General features: G+C 44.3%; 1 protein-coding gene across 1 annotated transcript in view; it reads left to right on the top strand.

Moving 5' to 3' along the window:
• The first annotated feature begins 11,587 nt into the window (after positions 1–11,587).
• LOC125457073 (G1/S-specific cyclin-E1-like) overlaps positions 11,588–27,948 on the top strand; it is a 48,183-nt gene continuing 31,822 nt past the window's right edge. Inside the window, 1 exon segment of the mRNA XM_048540784.1 lies at positions 11,588–11,768. Within this exon segment, the coding sequence (XP_048396741.1) occupies positions 11,588–11,768 (181 nt within the window).

The raw sequence follows: 27,948 nt of genomic DNA on the forward strand, positions 1-27,948 counted from the left end.
TGCCTTGGACGTGAATCCACATAGTGCCACTGGCTTGAGTCATACCCAGTGCACATGCTGACAGCTGTGGTTGTTGGACGCCAATCCTCTCTGTTACAGAAATAACTGCACTGTATTTTCTTTGACCTAACTGCTTCATGAGGATCCTCCCTCTCTCATTAAGTCAGAGGTGGGAATGTTCAGTGATGTTTGTACAATGTTTAACTCCATTTGCAACCCTTCACATAATGAGTGCAGTCTATCTGGACAACACTCAGGCTTGACTGATGACTGGAAAATAGTATTCATGTGCCAGGCAATGACCAATCTCCAGCAAGATAGAATCCAAACATCATCTCTTGTTATTCACGGTGTTATCATTCAAGGAACCTTGCACTGTTGACATCCTTCGTGTTGGCATTGACCAGAAACTGAACTTTAATTTCCATTTAAATACTGTGGCTACCAGAGCAGATCAGAGGCTGGGAATACAGCAAGTAACTCATATCCTGACTCCTCAAAACAAGTCAATAGTGATTTGAAATATTGTCCATTTGCCTACATGAGTGCAGCCCCAACAATACTCAAGAAACCTGACACCGTCCAGGATAGTATCAGAGATAATGGGAACTGCAGATGCTGGAGAAACCAAGATAATAAAATGTGAGGCTGGATGAACACAGCAGGCCAAGCAGCATCTCAGGAGCACAAAAGCTGACGTTTCGGGCCTAGACCCTTCATCAGAGAGCTTTTTTTTTGATGGTTTGGTGCTCGGGTGTGGGGTCATGATCGAGGAGGCGGTAGGAGGTGGTGTCGGAGAGTTGGCGTCTGGCCTCGGCGATGTAGAGGTCAGTGCGCCATACTACCACTGCGCCACCCTTGTCTGTGGGTTTGATGGTGAGGTTGGGGTTGGAGCGGAGGGAGCGGAGGGCTGCCCGTTCTGCGGGGGAGACTTTCCTCTCTGATGAAGGGTCTAGGCCCGAAACGTCAGCTTTTGTGCTCCTGAGATGCTGCTTGGCCTGCTGTGTTCATCCAGCCTCACATATTATTACCGTCCAGGATAGACCCACTTGACTGGCACCTCACCTAACACTTTAAACATTCACTCCCTGTGTTATTACTGCACAGTTGCAGCAGTACATATAATCTGTAAAATGCACTGCAACAACTCACCAAGGCTCTTAGGCAGCTCCTTTCAAATCTGTAACCTTTACCACCTAAACGGGCCAGGACAGCAGATATATGGGAACACCACAACCTGTACTTTTATCTCCAAGCCACACACCATCCTGAAAAGAAATTATATCATTCTTCCTTCATATTCACTGAGTCAAAAGCTTGGACCCACATCCACACAACATTGGGTGTATTTACACCATGTAGATTCCAGCGGTGCAGGAAAACAGCTCACCACTAGCTTTCTAAGAATAGTAAATTATGGACAAGTCAATGATACACACATCTTGGGGATAAGTAAGAAAACAAAATGTCCTACCAAGTGCATTCCTGCAATCAAAGCACTATGGCCAAAAGGGTTTGCTCCTGTGCCTCATGTTTTGTCACCCTGAAGAGCACCTTAGGAAAGTATTATTGTTGTTGGACTCTCCAAGAGCAGAGTTCACTTCTCCATATTCCAGTAACCAGAAGTGAGAGCCCCCTGCAATGAAAATGTTAGCTCAAGCTTCTCTATTATCAAGAAGAAGGCTTATCTACTTTTGCAGCTGAGACAGGGGGGGGATGTATGCCAATGTGTTCCAAACATGAGTTGTGTTTGACCTCTGCCAGGAAATGGACCAATATCAAGCAGCCTTAAGTGCAGGCTTACCAGCTCAAACCATCTCTGCCAGAACAGGAACCCATTCTTTAACCATTAAGAGAAATGAGTGCAGCTGATATGACCATGCATATTCAGATTTTTGAGAAAATAAATAAATTTTAAAAATTGTTCCATCAAAACAAACCAACCAATCTATCAGTGAAACTGGTTGAAGGAGGAATTTGGCCAGTGCATCTGGAAAGTTTCCCAAATACTGCTTTGGAGTGTTTAATGTATGAAGTAATGCAATAGGCCAGATTGTAAGCCCCAGTTTGATTTCAGGTAAGTTTGCAGAGGCAGGAGAAAACTTGGCTCTCTGAACCTGAAATTTAAAAATAACCATTTGCATGTCTTGTTGGTCTGGAGGCATTGGGATTGGGCCCAGTAATCTGGGAGAAGTGGAAAATCCTACTGGTTGCTGAGGTTGACTGAGGTCTTATGCACTGTTTAAAAACAAAAATTAAAATACAAACCATCCCTTCCGTATTGTAAACACCAATGTGGCCTATTTAACTGGAACATTTTCAGTTTATGCATGGAATTCGTATCCAAGATAGATAATAATGAATCCAAAATACCAACCTGGGAAACAGAAGTATTAATGGACTATAAATTCCTCCAATTAATCTTATTGTGAGATTTTATAAGTATAATGTTGCCAAATATGTGAGGTCCAGTGCTTATTTGAAAAAGTATAATTACTTCTTCCGGGTTTCTGGATCAACATTCCCATGGCAGTCAATTCTATATATTGAAAACTAATCAGTGTACCTTTGCTGCTTTCTCATCCATTGAAAAAAGTGCATTGAAACATGTAGGCTGTACATCTTTAACTAATATGTCCTAGTTTTGTGAGCGATCTTGTCCTGGTATAGTTACATTTACTTAGCATTTTTTGAATGTTATGAATGTCAGCACCACAGGTTAAACCAGCATTTATTTCCCATTCTTAATTTCCCAAAGTGCAGTTGAGAATGTTGCTTGGATTGGGAATCACTAATAAGTCACACCAGGTGAGGGTGGCATGGTGGCTCAGTGTTAGCACTGCTACCTCACAGTGCCAGGGACCAGGTTTGATTCCATCCTTGGGTGACTGTGTAGGGCTTCAAGTAAGATATCCTTTCTTACTATTATCTCTATGTAATTATGTTCAATAAAGCCCATTGTGTTGATCTCACCTGGCTGCAGTTATTTGCAGAGAAAGAAGATAAGCTGCACCAGGTAAGGATTGCAGTTTTGTTTCCTTAAAGGACATTCAGTTGCTTCAGCAATGACCTCCCTTTCAACATAAGGTCAGAAGTGGGGATGTTTGCCAATTATTGCACAATGTTCAGCATCATTCACAGCTTCTCAGGTACTGAAGCCATCCATGTTCAAATGCAACAAAATCTGGACAATATCTTTGGTGAATTTCTGCAGCGCATCTTGTAGATAGTACACACTGTTGCTAGTGAGTGTCAGTGGTGGAGTGGATGTTAATGGGTGTGGAGTCAATCAAGTGGACTGCTTTGTCCTGGATGGTGTCAAGCTGTTGGAGCTGTACCCATCGACTCCTAACTTGTGCCTTATAAATAATGAACAGTTTTTGGGAGTCAGGAGGTGAATTACTCAACAAACTATTCCCAGCCTTTGACTTGGGCTGAGTAGCAAGTAATATTTGCAGCACACAAAAACAGGCAATAACCATTATGTCTACAAGAGACAGTCTAACCATCGCCCTTTAATATTCAATGGTGTTACCATCACTGAATTGTCTGCTATCAACATTCTTGGGGTTACCATTGATGAGAAACTCAAATGGATTCACCATATAAATACGACGGCTACAAGAGCAAATTAAAGGCTAGGAATACTTTGGTGAGTAATTCACCTCCTGACTCTCAAAGACTGTTTATCATTTATAAGACACAAGTCAGGAGTCGATAGGTACAGCTCCAACAGCTTGACACCATCCAGGACAAAGTAGTCCACTTGATTGACTCCACACCTATTAACATCTACTGCAACACCGACACTCAGTAGGAGCAGAGTGTACTATCTACAAGATGCTCTGCAAAAATTCACCTAAGATCCTCAGACAGCACCTTCCAAACGCACGACCACTTCCGTCTAGAAAGTCAAGGTCAGCAGATATATGGGAAACGCCTATTTCCCTTAAAAGCCACTCACCATCCTGACTCAGAAATATATTGCTATTCATTCACTTTTGCTGGGCTAAAGTAATAGAATTCCCTCCCTAAGTGCATTGTGGACTGCAGCAGTTCAAGAAGGAAGCTCACCACCACATTCCCAACAGCAACTAGGGACAGGCAATGAATGCTGGTCAGCCAGCAACACACACATCCCACAAACCTTTTAAAAAAAATTAGTGAACCAGATTGGTTTTTACAACAATTGACATCAGTCACATGATTTTTTTAAAAAAATGAATTCAAATTTCACTACCTGCTTTAGTGGCATTTGATCTCAAGTCCCAAAAAAATTGGCCTGTGGTTCAGGATTACTAGTCTAGTGACATGTCACACTATGTCACACAGCTAACATGGTTTATATGTATAATATATTTAAAAAGTCATTGTGTTATACTAGTTTTATGTGAACTTTCCAAGTCGGGTCATGTCTGATCTGTGACTTCATGTTACTTCACCTGAATTAATAGCTCTATGGGGATAGATGTAACACTAAATTAAGCATATAACTCCAGATCACAACCTCAGATCTTCTTTCATTCCAAGAAAATGACATTGGCTTGCTTGCTAAATTACTATTGTGACACTTATGTTAGACCGTTTCAGGACAGGACTACAATCAAGAAAGTCTGACAGTCTATTATAGGAACCTGATATAAAACTGATAAAAGGCATGGATGGAGAAATAATGTACCATGTTTAAAACTAAAACAAGAGGACATAAATTTTAGTATTGGAGGAGTAGTAGAGCCAGGAGACACTTTCATGAGTTATTTTCCACTAATATGGCACCAAATATGACATTTTATCATTTCCATAGTAAAAACAAGAAACTCACGATCTATGATAACGTGACATTTACTAACTTGCTGGCTCAAAATCATTTAAAAAATTTTTTAACTATCCATTATTTCAAACAAAAGAACATTCTGTTTTGTCAGATATTTAATTTCTTTTCTCTGTTAAGCTATTTAAAATTAAATTAAAAATATTGAAAGAAGCTTAGTTTTCTTGACTAATTTAGATGGGGAATGCAATATGAAGGATGAAAAAAGATGTTACGAACAAAATAGTGATAGTGAACGCATTAAAAAGGAGATACACAAATAAATAAAAGTAGCTTAAACATAGAGTCATAGAGATGTACAGCATGGAGAGTAACCCCTCGGTCCAACACATCCATGTTGACCAGATACAGTAAATAAATCTAGTCCCATTTGCTAGCATTTGGCCCATATCCCTCTAAACCCTTTCTACTCATATACCCATCCAAGTGCCTCTGAAATGTTGCAATTGTATAGGATCCAACATTTCCTCTGGTAGCTCATTTCACAAATCCACCACCTTCTATGTCAAAAAGTTACCCTTTACATGCCTTTTAAATCTTTCCCCTTTCACCTTAAAGCTATGCCCTCTAGTACTGGACTGCTCAACCTGGGGAAAAGACCTTGGCTATTCACCTTGTCCATGCTCCTCATGATTTAATAAACTTCTATTAGGTTACCCCTCAGCTTCCGACACTCCAGTGAAATTAGACCCAGTCTATTCAGCCTCTCCTTACAGCTCAAACCCTTCAACTCTGGCAACATCCTTGTAAGTCTTTCTCAGCCCTTTCAAGTTTCACAATGTCCTTCCTATTGCAGGGAGACCAGAACTGAATGTAGTGTTCCAAAAGTGTCCTCACCAATGTCCTATACAGCTGCAATATGATCTCCCAATCCCATACTCAATGCACTGACCAGTGAACGCAGACATACCAAACACCTTCTTCACTATCCTGTCTACCTGTGACTCCACTTTCAAGTGAACCTGCACTCCAAGGTCTCTTTTTTCAGAAATACTTCCCAGGACCTTACCATTAAGTGTAAAGATCTTGCCCTGATTTGCCTTTCCAAGATGTAGCACCTCACACTTATCTAAATTGAACTCCATCTGCCACTCCTTGGTCCATTGTTCCATCTGATCAAGGTCCCATTGTACTCTGAGAGAAACTTTCTCACTGTTGACTACACCACCAATTTTGTTGTCATCTACGAACTTACTAACCATATCTCATACGTTCACATCCAAATCATTTATATCAATGGCAAAAAGTAGTGGACCTAGCACCAATCCTTTTGGGACATCGCTGGTTACCAGCCTCCAGACTGAAAAGCAACCCTCCACCACTACCCTCTGTCCCGTACCTTTGAGCCTGCTCTATATCCAAATGGCTAGTTCTCCCTGTGTTCAGTGTGATCTAACCTTACTCACCGGTCTACCATGTGGAACTTGTCGAATACCTTACTGAAGTCCACATAGATCATATCCACTGCACTGCCCTCATCAATCCTCTTTGTTACGTCTTCAAAGAACTCAATCAAGTTAATGAGACATGACTTCCTAAGCACAAACCCATGTTGTCTGTCCCTACTCAGTCCTCCAACAACTTGCCCACCACTGACATCAGGCTCACTGGTCTATAGTTCCCTGGCTTTTCCTTACCACCTTTGTTAAATAGTGGTACAACATTAGCCAACCTCCAGTTTTCCAGCACCTCGCCTGTTGCTATTAATGATACAAATATCTCAACAAGGGGAGCAAAAATCACTTCCCTAGTTTCCCACAGAGTTCTAGGGTACACCTGATCAGGTCCTGGAGATTTTAAGATGTCCAGCACCTCCTCCCCTGAAATATGGACATTTTTGAAGATGTCACTATTTATTTCCCCAAGTTCTCTACCTTCCCTGTCCTTCTCCACAGTAAACACTGACCCAAAATACTCATTTAGCATCTCCCCCATCTCCTGCAGTTCCACATATTGGTGGCCTTGCTGATCTTTAAGGGACCCTATTCTCTCTGTAGTTTCTTTAAGGGGCCCTATTCTCTCTGTAGTTACTATTTGTCTAATAAATTTGTAGAATCCCTTTAGATTCTCGTTTACCCAATTTGCCAAAGTTATCTCATGTCCCATTTTTGCTCTCCTAATTTCCCTCTTAAGTATAATCCTAATGCCTTTATACACTTCTAGGGAATCACTTGATTTCTGCGGTCTATACCTGACATATACATTCTTGTTTCTTGACCAAAACCTCATTTTCTCTCGTCATCCAGCATTTCCTACAGCTACTGACCTTGCCCTTTACACTAACAAGAACACATTGTCTCTGGACTCTCAGTATCTCATTTTAGAACATAGAACATAGAACAGTACAGCACAGAACAGGCCCTTCAGCCCACAATGTTGTGCCGACCATTTATCCTCATGTATGCACCCTCAAATTTCAGTGACCATATGCATGTCCAGCAGTCTCTTAAATGACCCCAATGACCTTGCTTCCATAACTGCTGCTGGCAACGCATTCCATGCTCTCACAACTCTCTGTGTAAAGAACACGCCTCTGACATCCCCTCTATACTTTCCTCCAACCAGCTTAAAACTATGACCCCTTGTGCTAGCCATTTCTGCCCTGGGAAATAGTCTCTGGCTATCAACTCTATCTATGCCTCTCATTATCTTGTATACCTCAATTAGGTCTTAGGTCCCCTCTCCTCCTCCTTTTCTCCAATGAAAAGAGACCAAGCTCAGTCAACCTCTCTTCATAAGATAAGCCCTCCAGTCCAGGCAGCATCCTGGTAAACCTCCTTTGAACCATCTCCAAAGCATCCACATCTTTCCTATAATAGGGCGACCAGAACTGGACGCAGTATTCCAAGTGCGGTCTAACCAAAGTTTTATAGAGCTGCAACAAGATCTCACGACTCTTAAACTCAATCCCCCTGTTAATGAAAGCTAAAACACCATATGCTTTCTTAACAACCCTGTCCACTTGGGTGGCCATTTTAAGGGATCTATGTATCTGCACACCAAGATCCCTCTGTTCCTCCACACTACCAAGAATCCTATCCTTAATCCTGTACTCAGCTTTCAAATTTGACCTTCCAAAATGCATCACCTCGCATTTATCCAGGTTGAACTCCATCTGCCACCTCTCAGCCCATCTCTGCATCCTGTCAATGTCCCGCTGCAGCCTACAACAGCCCTCTATACTGTCAACGACCCCTCCGACCTTTGTGTTGTCTGCAAACTTGCTGACCCATCCTTCAATCCCCTCATCCAAGTCATTAATAAAAATTACAAACAGTAGACGCCCAAGGACAGAGCCCTGTGGAACCCCACTCACCACTGACTTCCAGGCAGAATATTTTCCTCTACTACCACTCGCTGTCTTCTGTTGGCCAGCCAATTCTGTATCCAGGCAGCTAAGTTCCCCTGTATCCCATTCCTCCTGACCTTCTGAATGAGCCTTTCATGGGGAACCTTATCAAATGCCTTACTGAAGTTCATATACACCACGTCCACAGCTCGACCCTCATCAACTTTTCTAGTCACATCCTCAAAAAACTCGATAAGGTTTGTGAGGCATGACCTACCCCTCACAAAGCTGTGTTGACTGTATTTGATCAAGCCATGCTCTTCCTGATGGTCATAAATCCTATCCCTCAGAATCCTTTCTAACACCTTGCAGATGACAGACGTGAGACTTACTGGTCTGTAATTGCCGGGGATTTCCCTATTTCCTTTCTTGAAGACAGGAATTATATTTGCCTCTCTCCCGTCCTCAGGTTCGACTCCAGTGGAGAGCGAGGATGCAAAGATCTTCGCAAGTGGCGAAGCAATTGCATTTCTCGCTTCCCAAAGCAGCCGAGGACAAATCTGGTCCGGGCCTGGCTACTTGTCAATCTTAATGTTTGACAAAATTTTCAGCACATCAGCTTCCTCTATCTCTATTCATTCTAGCATGCACAGCTGCTCTTCAAAGGTTTCATTCACTACAAAGTTCGTTTCTTTCGTAAAGACAGAAGCAAAAAACTCATTTAGGGCTTCCCCTACCTCCTCAGACTCCACACACAAGTTCCCTATGCTATCCCTGATCGGCCCTACTCTTTCTTTGACCATTCTCTTATTCCTCACATAAGTGTAAAATGCCTTTGTGTTTTCCCGGATTCGTTTTTGAAGGCTTCAAATGTTCCAGCCCTTCCTTTATTTGCAAATACCTGCCCCCAGTCAACTTTTGAAAGTTCTTGCCGAATCCCATTAAAATTGGCCTACCTCTAATTTAGAACTTTAACTTTTGGATCCAGTCTATTCTTTTCCATCACTATTTAAAAACTAATAGAATAATGATCACTGGCCCCAAAGTGCTCCCCACTGACATCAGAGTTATCTACCCAGCATTACTGCATAAGAGTTGTCAGGTTTTGCTCCTTCTCTAGTATGTACATCTACATACTGAATCAGAGAATTTTCTGGCACACTCCTAACAAATTCCTTTCCATCCAAGCCCTTAATGCTATGGCAGTCCCAGTTTATGTTTGGAAAGTTCAAATCCCCTACCATTACCATCCTATTATTCTTACAGATAACTGAGATCTCCTTAAAAATTTGTTTCTCAATTTCCTACTGACTACTGGGGGTTCTATAGTACAATCCCAAAAAGGTGATCATCCCTTTCTTGTTTCTCAGTTCTACCCAAATAATTTACCTGGACGTACTCCCAGGAGTATCCTCCCCAAGAACAGGTGTAATGTCATCCCTTCACAAAAACACTACTTACCCTCCTCTCTTCCCCAACTTTCTATCCTTTTTACAGCGCCTGGAACAATAAGCTACCAGTCTTGTTCATCCCTGAGTCACATCTCTGAAATCACTATGAAATTGCAGTCCCATGTTCCCAACTGTGCCCGGAGCTCATCTGCTTTACCTTTTAGGCCTCTTGCATTGAAATAAATGCCGTTTACCTTATCAGTCCTACCTCGTTCTCTGCTTTGTTCCTGCCTGCCCTGACTGTTAGACTTGCTCCTTTTCCCAACTGAACCAGTCTCAGACTGGTCTCTTTTCTCATTATGCCTCTGGGTACCACCCCCTCCTCCCAACACACCAGTTTAAATCCTCCCAAACAGCTCTAGCAAATCTCTCTGCCAGCAAATTAGTTCCCTTCCAATTCAGGTGCAATTCACCCTTTTTATACAGGTCACTTCTACTCCAGGAGAGATTCTAAAGATCCAAAAATGTGAATCCTTCTCCCTTTCACCAGCTCCTCAGCCATGCATTCATCAGCATGAGGTCATTCTTATTGTTAAGCAATTAGATATTCATAGTTTTTCAAGGCGGACAATGTAATCATGGAACTATACAGCATGGAAACAGTTCCTTTGGTCAAATCAGTCCATGCCGATTATAATCCCAAACTAAACCAGAGGCAACTGCCTGTGCTTGGCTCATATCTCTCCAAACACTTCTTAGTTATGTACTTATCTAACTGTATTTTAAATGTTGTAACTGTATCCAAATGTTATAAATGTTGGAACTTCCTGTAGCAGTTAATTCCACACATGAACCACTCTGTGTAAAAAAGTTGCCCCTCGTGTCCTTTTCAAATCTTTTACCTCATCTTAAAAATGTGACCCTGAGTTTTGAACTCCCCCAACTGAGGGAAAAGACCCTGGTCATTCTCATCATGCATCTCATGATTTTATACATCTTAATAAGGCCATCCATGAACCACCTACATTGCAGTAAAAAAAGTCCCAGTCTTTCCAGGCTATTTTTATATCTCAAACTCTCTGTTCCCAGAAATATACTGGTAAATCTTTTCTGAACCCTATTCAATTTAATATTCTTTCTGTAACAGGGCAACCAATACTGCACAATGTATGGGGGTCTAGGCCCGAAACGTCAGCTTTTGTGCTCCTGAGATGCTGCTGGGCCTGCTGTGTTCATCCAGCCTCACATTTTATTATCCTGCACACTGTATGCCTGAAGAGGCCCCACTAATGTCCTGTCCAACCTCAACATGGCGTCCCAACTCCTATACTCAAAGCTTATAAAATAAATACAGTGGGCTGAATCTTACCAGCCTCTAACATAATGAGGGCGTTGGCTCAAAAGTTGGGAGATTTGCATGTGATTGACAGTGAGGAGCTTCCTGCTGTCAAGAACAAAAGTCACATTTTCCAGCAAAATGGTGAAGGAGAGCATGCATTAGAAGACATTAACACCCTCATGACAATCTCATCTCGCCTTGTTGATGCAGATAATGTGGTGAAGATTAGTGGGATGCTAGAGGAATAGGAAGTCTGTAAAAACTAGCAGAGGGCAACTAAAAAAGCAGCAAGGGGGAAAGAAGATGAAAATTGTGGGTAAGTAATAGCTAGTAATATGAAAGAAGATTGTAACAATTCTTCTGGATATATAAAAGGTAAGTGAAAGGCAAGAGTGAACATCGGACCTCTAGAAAATTTGACTGGAGAAATTGTAACAGGGAATAAAGAAATGACAGAGGAACTAAATAGAGAGATAGTAGGAACTGCCGATGCTGGAGAATCTGAGATAACAAGGTGTAGAGGTGGACGAACACAACAGGACAAGAGCACCAGAGGAGCAGGAAAACTGACGTTTCGGGTCTGGACCCTTCCTCAGAAATCTGAAGGGCCCAGACCCGAAATGTCAGCTCGCCCAGCTCTACACATTGTATCTCAGAGGAACTAAATGTGTACTTTGCGTCAGTCTTTATAGTGGAAGATACCAAAGCATCCCCGAACTTTAAGAGTACTAGGGACAATGGCCAGTGTAGTGGCTATCACTAAGGAGAAGTTGCTGGGAAAACTAGAAGTACAAAAGGTGGTTAAATCACGTGGACTGGATGGACTATATACCTGGGTTCTGAAGGAGATAGCTGAGGAGACTATAGAGGAATTGCTGATCATCTGGAGTCAGGGAGGGCCCCAGAGGACTGGAAATGGTAAACATAAAAAACCTGTTTAAGAAGGGAGAGAGGCAGAATATGGAAATTATAGGTGGTTGGTCTGAACTCAGTCATTGGTGAGACTTTTGGGTCCATTATTAAGGATGAGATAACGGTGCCTTGGAAGTACAATGGCACAACAAGACTGAGTCAACTTGGCTTTGTCAAGGGGAGCCATGCCTGTTAAATCTTTTAGAATTCTTTGAGGAGGTACTGAGCAAGTTAGACAAAGGAGACCCTTGGACTTGACCTATTAGGATTTTCAGAAGGCCTATGACAAGATGTGACTTAGGAAGCTGGTAAATAAGAAAAGACCCCATGGTGTTAGGAGCAAGATACTGGTATAGATAGAAAATTGGCTGACTAGTGGAAGGCAGACAATGCAGATACAGGGTTTTTTTCATCATGATGGCAGCTAGTGACAAATGAAGTTCCGCAGAGGTCAGCGTTGGGACCACAACTATTCATGTTAAGTATTTATGATATGGATGCAGTAACTGGAGACATTTTTGCTAATTTTTCATGTGAAACAAAGATAAGTGTAGGGATAGATAGTGTTGAGAAAGTGGAGTGGCAAAGCAAGTGGGCAAAGAAGTGGAAGATAGAATATAATGTGGGCAAGTGTGAGGTTATGCACTTTAGTAGAAAAAATCGATGCATAGATTATTTTCTAAATGGTTAAAAGCTTCAGAAATCTGAAGTGCAAAGAAATTTGGAAGCCTTAGTTCAGAATTCTCTTAAGGTTTACATAAAGGGTCCAGTGCAGTTAAGAAGGTGAATTCAGTGTTATTTTCATTTCAAGAGGGCCAGATATACTGTAGAGGCTAGATAAGGCTCTGGTTAGACAACATTTGGAATATTATGGGCAGTTTAGGGCGCCACATCTGACAAAGGATGTGCTGGCCTTGGGGATATACAAGAATGAAGGTATTGTCATATGAGGAGTGGTTGAGGACTCTATTTTAAATGGAGTTTTGATGGATGAAGGGCGAGATACCTCAGAGAGACCTGGATAGAGTGGAGAAGATGCTTCCACTAGTAGGAGAGACTAGGACCCAAGGTTACAGACTCTGAGAGAAGAGGCAACCCTTTAGAATTGAGATGAGGAGGAATTTCCTCAGTGAATCTGTAAAACTCATTGCTGCAGAGGCCTGGAAGCCTAATCATTGAATGTATTTAAGATAAGGATAGATAGATTCTTGATTAACAAGGGGGTCAACGGGTACAGGGCGAAGGCAGGAGAATGTGGTTGAAAAACATATCAACCTTGATTGAATGGTGGAGCTGACTCAGTGGGCCCAAATGGTCTAATTCTACTCCAATATCTTATAGTCTTATAATATGCAGTTTTGCATTTTCCTACCTGCGGTGTTAAAAACTAGGCAGGGACAATTACCAACAGGAAAGTTAGGACTGTAATCCAGCAACTCCAGCTCACCATGTGCTCTTCCAGGCTTCCATCAGTCACCAACATCACAGAGCATGCTCCATGGGCAGCAACCACATGGTGCCCAGTCCAGCTGGACCTCCAGGTTCCTGTTGGCCAACAGAATTGCAATTACCCTTGGGGAAGATAAAACAAACACGTCCAGGCTTCAAAGATGGCGGGGGTGCCAGAATTCCCAGAAGACCTCAGCAGTGACTAGGACTTGCCTTCTGGAGAGTGGAATGGGAGGACATGATGACTGGAAGCCCATAGGTTCCTGGTGTATTGGTAATGAGTTGAATGTGGGAAGATAACATGAGAAAAATAACTTGGGGCTCACCGAATAAAACTTTTCATAAAATTTGCCAAAATTGATCCTGAGTTGATTTCTGGTAAGATTCAGCTCAATGTTTCAATCAACAAAATTTTCCCCAAAAGTGATGTTTATGTCGATCTTTTAATTAAAGCCACATTCTCATCAGAAGATGCCCTGAGCAAACATCTCCAATTTGCTTACTTTTCCAGATTTCTGACTGTGCTATATGCTAACAGTGATTCTTGACATCAGGTTTTAATTTGGAATTTGCTGTATTAAAACAGAAATTGAGAATTTATGAGATGTGGTTTTATAATATTACTGCACAATTCCTCTGCAAAATATTAATTATGTGAGAATTCTTTTTTAACTTGTACTTTCAATGTTTGAGCCTTTTATTGTAGTGAATAATTTTCCTCAATGAATTTAATCAATTTCCCTCAGAAATGTGAAAATCTCAATTGGCTTTTTTGATTTCTTTTCCATGAAGGATCCAAATCTAACTACTTTACCTTTTCTTATATCTTCATTTCCAGCATAATCTTGCTTGTTTACTTTTGTAGCATCAAAGAGAATAATGCCCTTTTTATGTTTGGATGAGTGGAATTGCACATTGTGTATAAAATTAGGTCTGCAACATGTTTACAAATCAGCCCATCTTTTACACTTTCATAGTTTGAACTTGAAACTCAAAGCCTCATGTTTATTTTTGTGACTGCTGAACACCAGTTTGGTTATTCTATTCATTAACTGGCATAACCCCTCCATGGTATATTTTTCTGTTTTGAATTGTCTGGATGTTGAGCAAAGTGGCAGCCCATGCTATATACGAATGCTTTACACTTCTAGTTATCAAAGCAAATGAAAGTTCTTTTGTGATTGTTCAGTAATACTATCGCTCCATTTAATGTAAACATTAGTTTTCAATATTTAGCCTTTGCATCAAATATTCTACAAATTTTATATGCTTATTCAGTGAACTACATCTGCCATCTACTGGCTTAGTTCAAATACTCAAATTTTTCTGAATGCAGTTGTAATCAGTTATTTATCTCATATTTTGATACTGGAATCATCAATCCAAGTCATTTAAACATGTATATCCATAATTTGATGTTTTACATTGGAAAAATAGGAGTTTTCCTATGATAACCTCGACAAGGCCTATGGGGAAATCACTATTTAATCTCCTTGTGGAGTTTGTTGAGTATGAGCTCCTTTGGCAACAGGCAACAGCTTCCCAGTTGGAACTCATCACCTGAATCTTTTATAAAGTAGACTAAACCAAGGGATTGGTTTAGCCCAGTTGGCTAGACAGTTGCAAAGCAGTGTGATGCCAACAGCATGGGTTCAATTCCCTCACTGGCTGAGGTTACCATGAAGGACTCTCCTTCTCAACCTCTTCCCTTGCCTGATGTACAGTTGCCCTTAGGTTAAATCACCACCAGCTACCTGCCTCATGAGAGAGCAGCCCGATGGTCTGAAAAAGACAATGGATACACACACAGACCAGGGGGTCCTACGTTCAAGCCCCATTTGCAACATTATCAAGTAATAACATCTCTACAGCAGGCTGATTAGACAATATAATATCAGCATTAAGGGCTGACTTTGAGATAAAGGGCCTGTATCCTAATTGTGCCTGTCAAACATGTAACAGATCCTTTGAAAAAAAAATTACACTCAGCCACAGGGGATACAGTGCTTTATTTCCCCCTCCAAATCCATAGCATGGATAGAATTCCATTTCGATTTAGTTCGCCCCCTTTCTCCCTACACCCACCTCTTCACTTTCTGATGTTAGAGTCTATTCACAATAGGAATTCTATGATTTTATGACAACAGTGTCTTCTTTTTTTCTGTCTCACTACACACATAAAAATTATATGAGCATGGATTATCTAGGAGAAAATGCAGAAAAGAAAAATATTACTGCTGGGCTCTCTTGTGGCAAAATGAAAACAAAAAAAAGAAGAAAAGCAGACCCAGATGGGCTGTCTTGTGGTGCAGGGTAGTGAGAGGCCAGAGTTCAAGTCCCATCTGATTGAAAGGTGTGTCATAACATCTTTGAATGCATTGATTAGGAAAATAAGTCTTTTTTAAAAAAGCGGCCCCTGTTGCCCAAAATGGCCTTTGCCTGTAAACATCTAATTGGCTGCACAGATGATTACTTTTGGTGTTAATAGTTAAAAACAAAAAAGAAGTCATGGTTATCTGGTGGGTTCCTTCACCAAAAACGCTTAATACCAAGTCAAAAGACTGACCATGGAACAGGAGGTGGACCACCTCTCATTTAACCCTAGTCTAATTAGGCCCTCGCCTCCTCTGAAACTACCTGGCCCTCCTGCAAGCCAGGGAGTGCTCTTCTGGCACAAACCACGGACATCTCCTTTTCACTGCTCAGAGCAAAAGCAGCTGACCTCTGATCAGATGGCAACTCTTGTAGGGCTGGACTCCTACCACCCAGAGGTCTTCATTCCTGGGGAAGGCCTACCACTTGTGGTGGACTTGCCACTTGCTTGATTATTGTGTTGTTTGCAGATCTTCCTTGAAGCACAGAGTGTGTGTCTGTCCTTGGTTCTTAAAAAAAGCTGGCTGGAGCCCTGCTCCTCAACACAATTCTACGGTCTAAAGCAACACTACTACATCTGCACATGATGAGGAAGTACTCCCTCTAGTGTTGTTGCACAAATGAAAATCACTCACATAAAATATCCAGAATTAAGCATCAAACAATTAAATAAACCTATGGTGGCACATTAAACACGCACATTTCAACTGTGCTTCTGAGAATCTTGTTTAAAGCAACCAACCTTCTAAAACCCTTTTATTTTAAATTGTCTGTAATCTTTCAGTCTGTGTAAATAGAATCTGGACCTAGATTAGGCCTTAAACTGTTGATATCCAGCCCATGATGAAATGAACTATGAGCAGTTTTTTTGGTGAAATACAACACCTGCTCACAACAGTCAATAATTGATTGAAATTAGCTCAGTTGTTAGAATATTTCAACAACTCATCCTGCATAACTCTACCTTATTTGTGTTTAAAACAGACCTTCAATATTTCAGTACAAATCAAATAATTAAAAACATTTATGTATCAAGGTTCACTTCAGCAGAGCTGGTATGCAGATGTTGCATTTGTTTGAGCTCCTTCCTCCTTCAGTATAAGATAGAGATAATTGTGTGTCAATATATAATTCAGTTAGAAGATATGTTATAGTATTTGGGATTTAGCAGGTGAAAGTTTAATGGGGATTTACAAAATACACACTGGCTAATTCCCACATGGTGGCCTGGAACAAGACATTCAAACCTTTATCGATGTCTTTTTCTTAAAGTAACCCTGTTATTGGTTGGAAAGGGAAAAATTCTAGAAAATCTTCATGTTATTCAATATCTTGAGAAAGGAATGTAATAAAATTGAAGTTTTTGGTGTGAATGATATCATCCTAACCATATGTATACAAATATTATTTCAACTCATCCCATTTAACCTTTAAACTTTTGGTAATAATCTTTCAAAGAAACAAAAATCTTATTTGACCTAGTTAATATAAAAAGACATTATGGATGTGAGTTTGCTCGCTGAGCTGGAAGGTTAGTTTTCAGACGTTTCGTCACTTTTTTTTATTTGAAAAAATATACTTTATTCATAGAATGTACAAAAAATAAAACATTTATACATCTACCCAGTCATGCAAGCCACTCCGGGTTACCCAGGGAGTACGCACACCAACTAAAGGAAAAAACAAAACAGAGAAAAAAAAACAAAGCAAAGAAACCACCCCGGAAGTCGTCACCCCGCACAGTCCCAGTTGGCCACCTGACCAGTTGGGGAAGGTGCCAGCTTGGCCCAGTTACCAGATAGGGTTCTTTTTTCTATTCTGGACGAGGGGTTTCATATGGTGGTCTTTCCCCACCGCGCCTTGGCGGCGGCTGCCTCAAGCTTTAGCGCGTCCCTCAGCACGTAGTCCTGGACCTTGGTGTGCGCCAGTCTGCAACACTCGGTCGGGGTCAGTTCTTTCAGCTGGCAGACCAGCAAGTTGCGGGCAGACCAAAGAGCGTCTTTCACCGCATTGATGGTCCTCCAGGCGCAGTTGATGTTGGTCTCGGTGTGCGTCCCCGGAAACAGCCCGTAGAGCACGGAGTCCCGTGTCATGGAGCTGCTTGGGACGAACCTCGACAAATACCACTGCATCCCCCTCCAGACCTCCTGCGCACAGGCGCACTCCAGAAGGAGGTGCTCGACAGTCTCGTCCCCCCCGCAGCCACCTCGAGGGCAGCGTGCGGTGGCGCAGAGATTCCGGGCATGCATAAAGGATCTCACTGGCAGAGCCTCTCTCACCGCCAGCCAAGCAATGTCCTTGTGCTTGTTTGAAAGTTCTGGCGATGAGGCATTATGCCAAACGACTTTGGCAGTTTGCATGGGGAACCACACGACGGGATCCACCCTCTCCTTTTCCCGAAGGGTCCCGAGGATACTACGTGCTGACCACTGCCTGACGGCCTTGTGGTCAAAGGTGTTTCCTTTCAAAAATTTCTCCACGAAGGACAGGTGGTACGGAACGGTCCAACTACTCGGAGCGTTCCGCGGCAACGAGGCCAGGCCCATCCTTCGCAACACCAGGGACAGGTAGAACCTCAGTAAGTAGTGACACTTGGTGTTTGCGTACTGAGGATCTACGCACAGCTTGATGCAGCCGCACACAAAGGTAGCCGTCAGGGCAAGGATGGCGTTCGGTACGCCCTTTCCCCCATTTCCCAGGTCTTTGTACATGGTGTCCCTGCGGACCCGGTCCATCCTCGACCCCCAAATGAAGTGGAAGATGGCCCGGGTGACCGCAGCGGCGCAGGTCCAGGGAATAGGCCAGGCCTGCGCCACATACAACAGTACCGAAAGCCCCTCGCACCTGACAACCAGGTTCTTACCCGCGATGGAGAGGGACTGGAGCGTCCACCTGCCCAGCTTCTGCTTCAGTTTGGTGATGCGCTCCTCCCAAGTCTTAGTGCACGCCCCAGCTCCACCAAACCAAACACCCAGCACCTTCAGGTAGTCTGTCCTGACGGTGAAGGGGATGAAGGAGCGGTCGTCCCAGTTCCCGAAGAACATGACCTCGCTCTTACCCCTATTGACTTTGGCACCCGAGGCCAGTTCAAACTGGCCGCCCATGTCCAACAGCCTACTCACCGACCGACGATCGGTGCAGAAGACGGCGACATCGTCCATGTACAGGGAGGTCTTGACCTGAAGGCCTCCGCTGCCTGGGATAGTCACGCCTTTCAGGCTCATGTCCTTCCTGATGGAGGCGGCGAAGGGCTCCACACAGCACACGAACAAGGCAGGAGAGAGTGGGCAGCCCTGCCTGACTCCAGATCTAACAGGAAAACTGTCTGATCCCCACCCGTTGATCGAGACTGCGCTAACGATGTTGGCGTAGAGCAGCCGGATCCAATTGCGGATGCCCTCCCCGAACCCCAATTTGGAGAGGACGTCCCTCATGTAAGCATGAGAGACCCTGTCGAAGGCCTTCTCCTGGTCCAGGCTGACAAGGCAGGTGTCCACCCGCCTGTCCTGTACATAGGCGATCGTATCCCTGATGAGCGCGAGGCTCTCAGCGATCTTCCTGCCCAACGCAGCACAGGTTTGGTCGGGGTGAATCACCGACTCCAGGACAGACCTGACCCGGTTGGCTATGACCTTGGCCAGGATTTTGTAGTCCACGTTCAAAAGTGAAATGGGACGCCAATTCTTAATTTCTTCCCTCTCCCCCTTCCTCTTGTAAATGAGGGTGATGATGCCCTTCCTCATGGACTTGCACATTTCCCCTGCCCGAAGCGCACTATCGTACACCTCCAGCAGGTCCCGGCCGACCAGGCCCCACAGAGCGGAATACAGCTCGACCGGTAAGCCGTCGCTTCCGGGAGTCCTATTCCTCTCCAAGGACTTGAGGGCTCTGGTCAGCTCGTCCAGGAATATCGGCCGGTCCAGCCACTCCCTCGCACCATCGTCTAAGACCTCCGTGATAGACGACAGGAACGACTCGGAGGCCGTGCTGTCCGTGGGCTTCGTGTCGTACAGTCCGGCATAGAAGGATCTGCTGATCCTCAAAATGTCGGGCCGAGACGACGTCACCGAGCCGTCGTCCTCCTTCAGCCGGCTAAGCACAGAGCTCTCTTTGTGCACCTTCTGAAAGAAGAAACGTGAGCACGTCCCGTCCTGCTCCACGGAGCAGACCCTGGACCGGAAGATTATCCGGGAGGCCTCTGCGGCGAAGAGCGAGGCTTGCTGGCCCCTCACCTCGCGGAAGTCCTCCGTGACATCGACCCCCATCAACTGCAGAAGGAGCAGGTTCTGCACCCTTTTCTGGAGTCGCGACAGCTTTCCCCGCCTCTCCCTTGCCTTCTGAACACCCTTGAGGACAAAGAACCTCTTGATGTTCTCCTTCACTGTCTCCCACCAGTCGCCTGGAGACTCAAAGAGGGGTTTCACGGTTCTCCAACCGGCGTACTCCCTCTTAAGCTCCTCGACGTTCTCTGGGGTCAACAGAGTCGTGTTGAGCTTCCACGTCCCCTTGCCGGCCGGCTGGTCGTCCTGTAAGTGACAGTCGGCCAGCAGGAGGCAGTGGTCAGAGAAGAACACCGGCTCAACGCCGGTGGACCTGACCGAGAACGTCCGTGACACAAACAGGAAGTCTACCCTTGAGTGGATAGACCCATCTGGCCGCGACCAGGTGTACCTCTGCTGCGCTCCGTCTGCAGTGGTGCTGAAGACGTCAAGCAGCTTGGCGTCCTTCACCGTGCCCATCAGGAATCTGGACGTGACGTCCAGTTGACTCCCCCCACCCGCTGTCCCCACGCCGGTTCTTCCATCTGCATCAATGATGCAGTTGAAGTCTCCGCCTAGGATGACCGGCCTGGACGTAGCCAGCAGGGGTGGAAGCCACTGCAGGACGGCCAACCGCTCACTCCGTACCGCTGGGGCGTACACGTTGATCAGCCTCAGGGGAGCGTTCCTGTAGGCGACATCAGCCACTAGGAGGCACTCCCCCCACCACCTCCTGAACTTGAGAGATGGTGAAGTCGCGCCCCCGCAGCAGAATAGCCAGGCCCGAGGAGCGACAGTCGTTACCCCGCGACCAGATCGAAGGCCCACAGGTCCAGGCGCCGGACCATTTCCCGTACCTGCCGAGGTGCGGTATCCCGCACTCCTGCAGAAACAGGAGGTCCGCCTTGATGGTGGTCAGGTAGGCCAACGTGGACACACATCTTGCAGTTGACTTGACGCTGCGCACATTAATGCTCGCAACTCGTACCCCCATTGTGGGCAGTGACCGCAGTACCCTCCCCAAGTCCAAGGTCCAGCCTCTCCATCTGTCCCTGCATGCCCATTGCCCGGGCTAACTGCTGGACGCTCTCCGGGCTCAGGAAACCGACGGTGCTGCCTTCCGGGTGGCATCCCCCCATCAGGGGTGCGGAGGCAGGAGGGTCCGGCTCCGGGTCAGGCTGGGGATGCGCTGTTTCGTCCTTCCCGCCTGGAAGTCCCGGGGGGCCCTCCAGTGCTCCAGCGGCACTTGACTGGGTGTCGGAGGGAGCCTCAGGACGCCTCCCGTCACCTGGAAGCGGGGTGCTGCTTTCCTTCCCCCTCGAGATCTTCAGCTTCGGGTGGGCCCTCTCTGAATCCCCGTCGTCAGAGGAGCTCTTATAGCCCCCCTGTAGCTGCCTCTTCCCGCCTGATGGTTGCGGTTCCTGGGCCCGTCGATGCACCTTCCTCCTTGCTTTCCGGACCGTCGTCCACTCCCCTGGGTCGCCTGTCGCCGCCTCCATCGACTCTGGGTTGTCGGGGGGGAGCGGAGCCTGCAGGGGTGCTTTGCTGGCCTCGGGTCCATCCTGCGGGGCTGGGCCCTCCTGCACGACCTGGCCCTCCTGCACATTAGTGGGGTCCTTGCTGGGCCCTGGTGCCTTCCTCTCCTCCGGGGGGGCTGGCCCCCCGCATTGCCCCTGCCAGCGACCTGGGCGTAGGTGGTCCCCCGCCGCGGGCATGCCCTATAGAGGTGGCCCGCTTCCCCGCAAAGGTTGCAGCTTTTCTCTTGGGGGCAATCCTTTACAAGGTGTCCCTCCTCCCTGCAGTTCCTGCAGATGGTGGCTTTGCAGTCGGCCGCCACGTGACCTGACCTACCACAGGCATGGCAGACTTTAGGTTGCCCTGCATAGGTCAGGTAGCCCCTGCTCCCGCCGATCGCGAAGCTGGACGGTGGGTGTACGACATTCCCGTCCGCGCCCATCCTCAGCGTCACCTTGACCTGCCTCTTACTGGTCCAGATGCCAAATGGGTCCATGATGTCAGTTAGGTCCCCTTCCACATTCACATACCTTCCGAGGAAGGTCAGGACATGAACTGCTGGCACATGCGGGTTGTACATATGTACAGTCACCATACGGCTCCTCTGAGCTGGCATCACAAACAGCGGGACAGCGGTCAATACAGAGAGGGGGCCCTCACCTCCTTTCTCCTTGAAAACCTCCAGGAAGCGCTCGCAAAGCTTGGCACTCCTGAAGGTCACGTCGTAAAAACCTCCTCCGGGGAAATCCTGCAGGCCGTAAATGTCCGCAGCAGCGAACCCACAACAGTCCAACAGGACCCTCTTCATGAAGAAGGTGCGGTCCACAGGTGCACCTTCATCCACTTTCTTTACAGAAACACGGATGGTGTTCCGGACCCCCTGACCTGGGGCACGAGCACTTGCCGCAGCCATCGTTGCAGGTTGGCTGCTCCCCTGAACCAGCGTTAGGCCGAAGCCAGCATTAAGATCCACTGGTCGCAAGGGTGCACAGCCAACCCGACGCCCTCCTTTCACCTCCAAGACAGCGCTCTCCTCCTCTCGGTCCACAAGAGACTGGGTCTTTATTGTGTTCCGGATGTAAGCTAGTTCACTGAGCTGTAAGGTTTGTTCCCAGATGTTTCGTCACCATTCTAGGTAACATCAACAGTGAGCCTCCGATGAAGCGCTGGTGTTATGTCCCGCTTTCTATTTATCTGGTTAGGTTTCCTTGGGTTGGTGATGTCATTTCCTGTTCTTTTTCTCACGGGATGGTAGATTGGCTCCAAGTCAATGTGTTTGTTGATGGAGTTCCGGTTGGAATGCCATGCTTCTAGGAATTCTCATGCATGTCTCTGTTTGGCTTGTCCTAGGATGGATGTGTTGTCCCAATCAAAGTGGTGTCCTTCCTTATCTGTATGTAAGGATACGAGTGATAGTGGGTCATGTCGTTTTGTGGCTAGTTGATGTTCATGTATCCTGGTGGCTAGCTTCCTGCCAGTTTGTCCTATGTAGTGTTTGTCACAGCTCTTGCAGGGTATTTTGTAGATGACGTTCGTTTTATTTGTTGTCTGTATAGGGTCTTTTTTTTTAAGTTCATTAGCTGATGAACTTAAAAGACCCTATACAGACAACAAATAAAACGAACCTCTGATGAAGGGTCTAGGCCCGAAACGTCAGCTTTTGTGTTCCTGAGATGTTGCTTGGCCTGCTGTGTTCATCCAGCCTCACATTTTATTATCTTGGAATTCTCCAGCATCTGCAGTTCCCATTATCTCTAAAAGACATTACGTTATGTAATTACAAAACTTAGGTTTAAATGAAAACCAAAACCTTGTGGATAATAATGGTTTACTGTGCGCTAAGATTCATATATGTTATCACTTATCAACCACGTAAGATTGTTTAATTTAAGGATTTGAGGAGATCTGACCTTCATCTTGAGTGATTTTAATTTTCAATGGCCCCATCTCATCATATGACCATCTGAATCAAAATTAACAATGAGAAAATTCTGAGTGTTCAGTCAGACATCTTACTTCCAACACACACAGATAATTAGAAGTATCAATTACTTTCTAGCAATGGTATTAGAGTAGAGTGATTTAGGTAATGTCCTTTCTGTCAAAGGTAATAATTCTCCGTTCATCTGAAATGTGTTCGCATCAGATGTATTAAATTAAGCATCCACTAGTCCCTCTGAAATAAGTCATTGTCCTATCAAATCGCCCTGTGTATGATTAGGTCTCCTTTTTAACATTGTTTCAAAGAAATTTATACAGCAAAGTATTGTTTGCCACATGATGCATGTTACACTGGCAAAGTAGATCTCAAGATCTTCACTGTTTGCTATTTGTGCTTTCTCCCCATACCTATATCTGTCTTTAAGTGAGTTTTTGATGAGGTTGTCTTTCTATTTTTGTATCTTGAACTAGATTATTAGTTTCTTCCAGTCCTCCCTCCCATTTTCAAAACAAATATCATTCTATGTATTACATTTAAAATAAAATGGATTTTAACTGTCCAGGTACCTGACAATGTACGATGTACAATACTACTGTACAGTAGTCTCACATTAGTTCATTTAAAACATAAGTCCATAAGACAAACCATTTGGCCCATTGAGCCTGCTCCACCGTTCAATGATGGCCGACCTATTTTTCAACCCCATTCTCCTGCCTTCTCCTCATATCCCTCGATCACCTTACTATTTAAGAAACTATTCAGCTTTGTCTTAAATACAGTTAATGACTTGGCGTCCATAGACTTCTGCACCAATGAATTCCGTTGATTCATCATCCTCTGGCTGAAGAAATTCCTCCTTATCTCAGTCCCTTCATTGTGAGGTTGTGTTCTCAGATCCTAGTCTCTCCTACTGGTGGAAACTTCTTTCAACATCCACTCTATCCAGACCTTTCAGTATTCTGTAAGTTTCAATCAGATCGTCTCAAAACTTTCATAACTCCATTGAGTACAGATACAAAGTTTTCAACTGCTCCTCACATGTTCCTAGGATCATTTTTGTAACTCTTCTCTGGAACCCCTCCAATGCCAACACATCTTTCCTCAGATACTGGGTCCAAAACTGCTCACAATATTGCAAATATTACATAGTCATAGAACGTTACAGCACAGTACGGGCCCTTCGGCCCTCGATGTTGTGCCGACCTGTCATACCGATCTCAAGCCCATCTAACCTACACTATTCCATGTATGTCCATATGCTTATCCAATGACAACTTAAATGTACCTGAAGTTGGCGAATCTACTACCATTGCAGGCAAAGCGTTCCATTCCCTTACTACTCTCTGAGTAAAGAAACTACCTCTGACATCTGTCCTATATCTTTCACCCCTCAATTTAAAGCTATTGTCTGAATGGAGCCAAAATTGCATTTGCCATCCTGACTGACAAACAAACCTACATCTTAACCTTAAGAGAATCCTGAACTATGACTCCAAAGTCCCTTTGTGCTTCATATTTCCAAAGTCTACACCTTTATTCTTCCTACCAAAGTACATAACCCCATATTTTTCCACAATGTTTTCCATTAGCCACTTGTTTGCCTATTCTCTTAGCTTGTCCAAGTCCTCCTGCACCCTTCCACTTCTTCAACACTTCCATTTCCTCCACCTATCTTTACACCATCTGCAAACTTAGTACCAATTCTTTCAGTTCCTTCATCTAATTTTTAATATAGAATGAGAATAGTTTTGGTCCCAGCACTGACCACTGTGGAACTCCATTAGGCATCTTGGTGTCCATTTACACAGATCCTATCGTATCTGTCTTACAACCTCCCTTTCCACCTCTGTTTGTATCCACTGCAAATTTGGCTCCAGTAGTTATCAGAGTAGGCCTATTTGCTGCTGTATGAGTCTCACTGGCAGCAGGCAGATGTCCTTAAATGAAGCAAGAAGGGTAGCCATGGAACCTCCCACCCGGAACTTAATTTGTGTCCCAAACTAATTAAATGCCCTTTGCTCCTCCTACCTCACTTTCTTCAGGATCAGAAGATACCACTTTGTGACGTCTTTTCATGGACCCTGCACGTGAACCTTGATTTCTCTTGGTACTCACATAGTTGTTGACACAGGTGTTTCACCATGAGGAAGAAAGTTTTAGGAGAGTTTAGAAGTTAGATTTATTAGAATAGAAATTCTTTACTGCCATCTTCCAGGGACACAGACTACTTCTATCTGTATACCTGAGGGAATTTCAAGTTTCAGAGACAGTAGGAACTGCAGATGCTGGACAATCTGAGATAACAAGGTGTAGAGCTGGATGAACACAGCAGGCCAAGCAGCATCAGAGGTCCAGGCCCAAAACGCCAGCTTTCCTGCTCCTCTGATGCTGCTTGGACTGCTGCGTTCATCCAACTCTACACCTTGTTATCTCAGAATTTCATGTTTGCCTGCTTTAGAAAATCATTAAATCAGTTTTGTTGAGGAATATATTCCCTCAAACCTGCCCAATCCTGATATGCTGGATGGGAATTTTTCTAAGTTTACTTTTTAACTTTCCACCACATGCTTATGCCTTCTATTGACCTAGCCAGCTGGTTTTCAAAAACAAATGCTAATGATTTAGAACATCATCAGCATGCTAATGTCCTTTCACTAAATCGTTCCATCTGGTGCCTTGTAAATGAACTTGGGTCTATTGATGTCTATCTTGCTTAGCTATCAAATAAACTATTAATCCAATCACAGCAAATGGAAGAAACCATTTAAAAGTATATGGCTGAAGCCTGTTTATTGAGGATGCTTCAGCTTTGAAGCAGCATTCATTATAGTGTAGAAGTGGAAGAACAGTTGTTTTAGCAGAATAGGTGGGCAGCTGTGGTGTTGTAATAGGCATTTTAATTTTTTGGTACCTCTCTAATATGAAAAGAGTGCTGAAATGCAAGGCAGACTATATCATAATTTAGCCGTCTCATTTAGTTCTGTGACATATGTCATACTATGGGGAAAGATAATTGATTGACTGTCTCCACTCTTTGATGGTCAGTGGCTGATGTATGCCAATCTCATGGATCATCTTGCAGCTTGCATGAACTGAACACAAAAACTATGTAATGATTGGGATGAGAACATTAAGGCATATAGAGTAATATTCTAATAGTTGTTGTGAATTATCAAGCCTAATTAACTTATGGAAATCAAAAGGCTTTTATGCTACAAGAATTTTTCATACTAATCAAAATGTCACATTTTCATGAAATCCAGGTTGTCCATTATCAGACATTATTGTTAATCATTGCTAATTGTATACAACTATGCAAATCAATGTTGATTACAGCTAAATTAAAGGCTTCATTGTTACCTGACCTTGTCTACATTTTATGTAAATATGTTAAGTCTATCATATTTTTCAATATGACAAACATACAGCAAGAAAAAGCTTTATACTGCTTTAGAATTATTCAAATTAAAATAAATTGCAAATGATTCATAACCAAATCACTTTATTGGGCTGCAACTGTAGAATGGGAAGGTTGGAGTCGGGGAGTCTTGATTAAAAGCTTTTATAAGTCATATATTGGCTGTCAAATTAATTGGTATTTTAGAAGTGCTGTTCAATTTAGTTGAAAATGTTGAGGAACAGTGAATGGTTCTCCTTGAGCTAATAGGAAATTTTTCATTGAGGCAAATGATTCAGGCCACTCGGGCAATATTTCATGCTATTGGAATTTTAATGAGCATCAACTCTCCTGTTCCCATCTCTTACTGTGAAGAAAAGACACAAAATTGGGTTGATTAGTGCTGTGGCTTCAATTCTCATAGGAACTAGACTCAAGTTAGCAACCTATCTTCTTTACTCTCCATCTTCGGTCTGCCTCCTCCTCTCTCCCTATTTATTCCAGTTCCCTCTCCCCATCCCCCTCTCTGATGAAGGGTCTAGGCCCGAAACGTCAGCTTTTGTGCTCCTGAGATGCTGCTTGGCCTGCTGTGTTCATCCAGCCTCACATTTTATTATCTTGGAATTCTCCAGCATCTGCAGTTCCCATTATCTCTCAAGTTAGCAAAACTCATTTAACCATTGATAGCAGTTTCCTAAAGTAGATACTGACAGTATTGATCTTTGACTTATGACAGTTTGTAATCACTTATTACACACTTCCAACAGTTCCATAACTTTGTTCAGTGAATAACTGGGCCAGTAAACACCAAAGATATGATAATAAAATGTGAGGCAGGATGAACACAGCAGGCCCAGCAGCATCTCAGGAGCACAAAAGCTGACGTTTCGGGCCTAGACCCTTCATCAGAGAGGGGGATGGGGTGAGGGTTCTGGAATAAATAGGGAGAGAGGGGGAGGCGGACTGAAGCTGGAGAGAAAAGAAGATAGGTGGAGAGGAGAGTATAGGTGGGGAGGTAGGGAGGGGATAGGTCAGTCCAGGGAAGACGGACAGGTCAAGGAGGTGGGATGAGGTTAGTAGGTAGGAGATGGAGGTGCGGCTTGGGGTGGGAGGAAGAGATGGGTGAGAGGAAGAACACAACCCTGCACGGCCCGTTTCTATCTCCTTCCCAAAATCCACAAACCTGCCTGCCCTGGTCGACCCATTGTCTCAGCCTGTTCCTGCCCCACCGAACTCATCTCCACCTATCTG

The sequence above is a fragment of the Stegostoma tigrinum genome, chromosome 12 (assembly GCF_030684315.1).
Source record: "Stegostoma tigrinum isolate sSteTig4 chromosome 12, sSteTig4.hap1, whole genome shotgun sequence".
In the NCBI taxonomy this organism is placed as follows: Eukaryota; Metazoa; Chordata; class Chondrichthyes; order Orectolobiformes; family Stegostomatidae; genus Stegostoma; species Stegostoma tigrinum.